The 1,423-nt window shown below is 38.9% G+C and overlaps 1 protein-coding gene across 1 annotated transcript in view; it reads right to left on the bottom strand.

Moving 5' to 3' along the window:
• MYO16 (myosin XVI) overlaps positions 1–1,423 on the bottom strand; it is a 580,058-nt gene that overhangs the window by 516,003 nt on the left and 62,632 nt on the right. The window contains exon 4 of the mRNA XM_004704405.2: positions 730–838. Within this exon, the coding sequence (XP_004704462.1) occupies positions 730–838 (109 nt within the window). The remainder of the gene's footprint in view (positions 1–729; positions 839–1,423) is intronic.

The following is a 1,423-nucleotide window of genomic DNA, read 5'->3' as shown; positions in this document are numbered from 1 at the left end:
TCTTTGGGGACTCAGTATCCTCTTCACCGACCAGCACCATGATCATAGGGCTTTTTTCTGACAGAATGCTGCACAAACTGACCTTGACTTGAAACCTTGACTTCTAAAATCTATGGTCATCAAGTCTATTCTGACATAAAGTGACCCAGAACAGTAGAGTAGAACTGCCCCATAGATTTTCCAAGGCCATGATCTTTTCCAAAGCAGACTGTCAAATCTTCCCCTCTCAGAACTGCTAATGGGTTTTGACCACTGGCCTTAGTTAGCAGCTGCACACACAAACACTACCCGACCAGGTCTCCTAGCTGTATGCACTTGTGTACCATTCTGACTAGACCCTTCAGCTCCTAAGAGAATACACTTCAAATGACCTTGCTCTCATTAACTCAAAATTCAATTGCCCTGGTTCACTTCCCCTCCCCTCCCAGTGGAGAATAGATTATAATTACAAACCCAGTCCCACTAATTATGGACTCTAAATGCTTGTTAAAATGTTCCTTCTTTGTTGCCCTCTAGACTTCTGTAGGCTAGCAGAATTGCATTTCATAAACCCACAATGAATTGCAGAAAGGGCAATGAAAAATTGAATAGAAAAATACGTTAGTGTACATAACCCTTAGAAACAACATCAGTCTGAAGTGATGTCAGAATGAATATAAAACTCAAGGCACATATCCAGTTTGTCTTTTAATCTATTCTATTAATGATTTTTTTTAGGCTTCTGCCTACCATTTTCATCCAAATAGGTCAGGAGGATCCAGCTTGATTCTGTGCCTTCTACAGCATAATCCAATGGTATATTTCCGTTAACATCTTGAAGAAGGACATTGGCTCCAGCCTAGACATGGAAAAGCAAAGAAAAGAAAGAAAATGACAAACTGTAAAATGATAGAGAGCATATGAAAAAGTGTCACTTTATTTCTTTGTCTGAAAGCTTATATTTAGGTCTACAATGCCCAAGAGTCAAGTAGGCAGTGAGAATTAATGTTTAAGAGAACTACATTAAATAACTTGGGAGAGTAATGAAAGATGAGCAGTGCTTCAGTAACACTTGCAAGAGCTGTATTCAAATTACTTCTCCCCCACTCTTCTTGCTAAATGCAACCTAAATGCTACGCCACAGCTCCTCTGCTGGCTGCCCTTAGACCCTAAATCCTTTCTAAGATAAAAGCGGTATCCTATACCTTCCAAAGGTTGAATGATGAAGCCATCTAACCAACCTGAACTTTCACTGATTGTACGCTGTTCCTGTAATAAAATCTGCATGCTCCTTATTCTCCACAGAACTCATATTTGAGCCCTTATCATCCTGCTGTATGTTAATCAAGACTAAAATTTTTTCTCTTTTCTTTTTTTTTAAATCATTTTATTAGGGGCTCATACAACTCTTATCACAATCCATACACACATCAATTGTGTAAAG

Source organism: Echinops telfairi, unplaced genomic scaffold, assembly GCF_000313985.2.
Source record: "Echinops telfairi isolate 266 unplaced genomic scaffold, ASM31398v2 ScPeMD7_7467;HRSCAF=8505_1, whole genome shotgun sequence".
Taxonomy (NCBI): Eukaryota; Metazoa; Chordata; class Mammalia; order Afrosoricida; family Tenrecidae; genus Echinops; species Echinops telfairi.
This window is presented reverse-complemented; position numbering and strand designations above follow the sequence as displayed.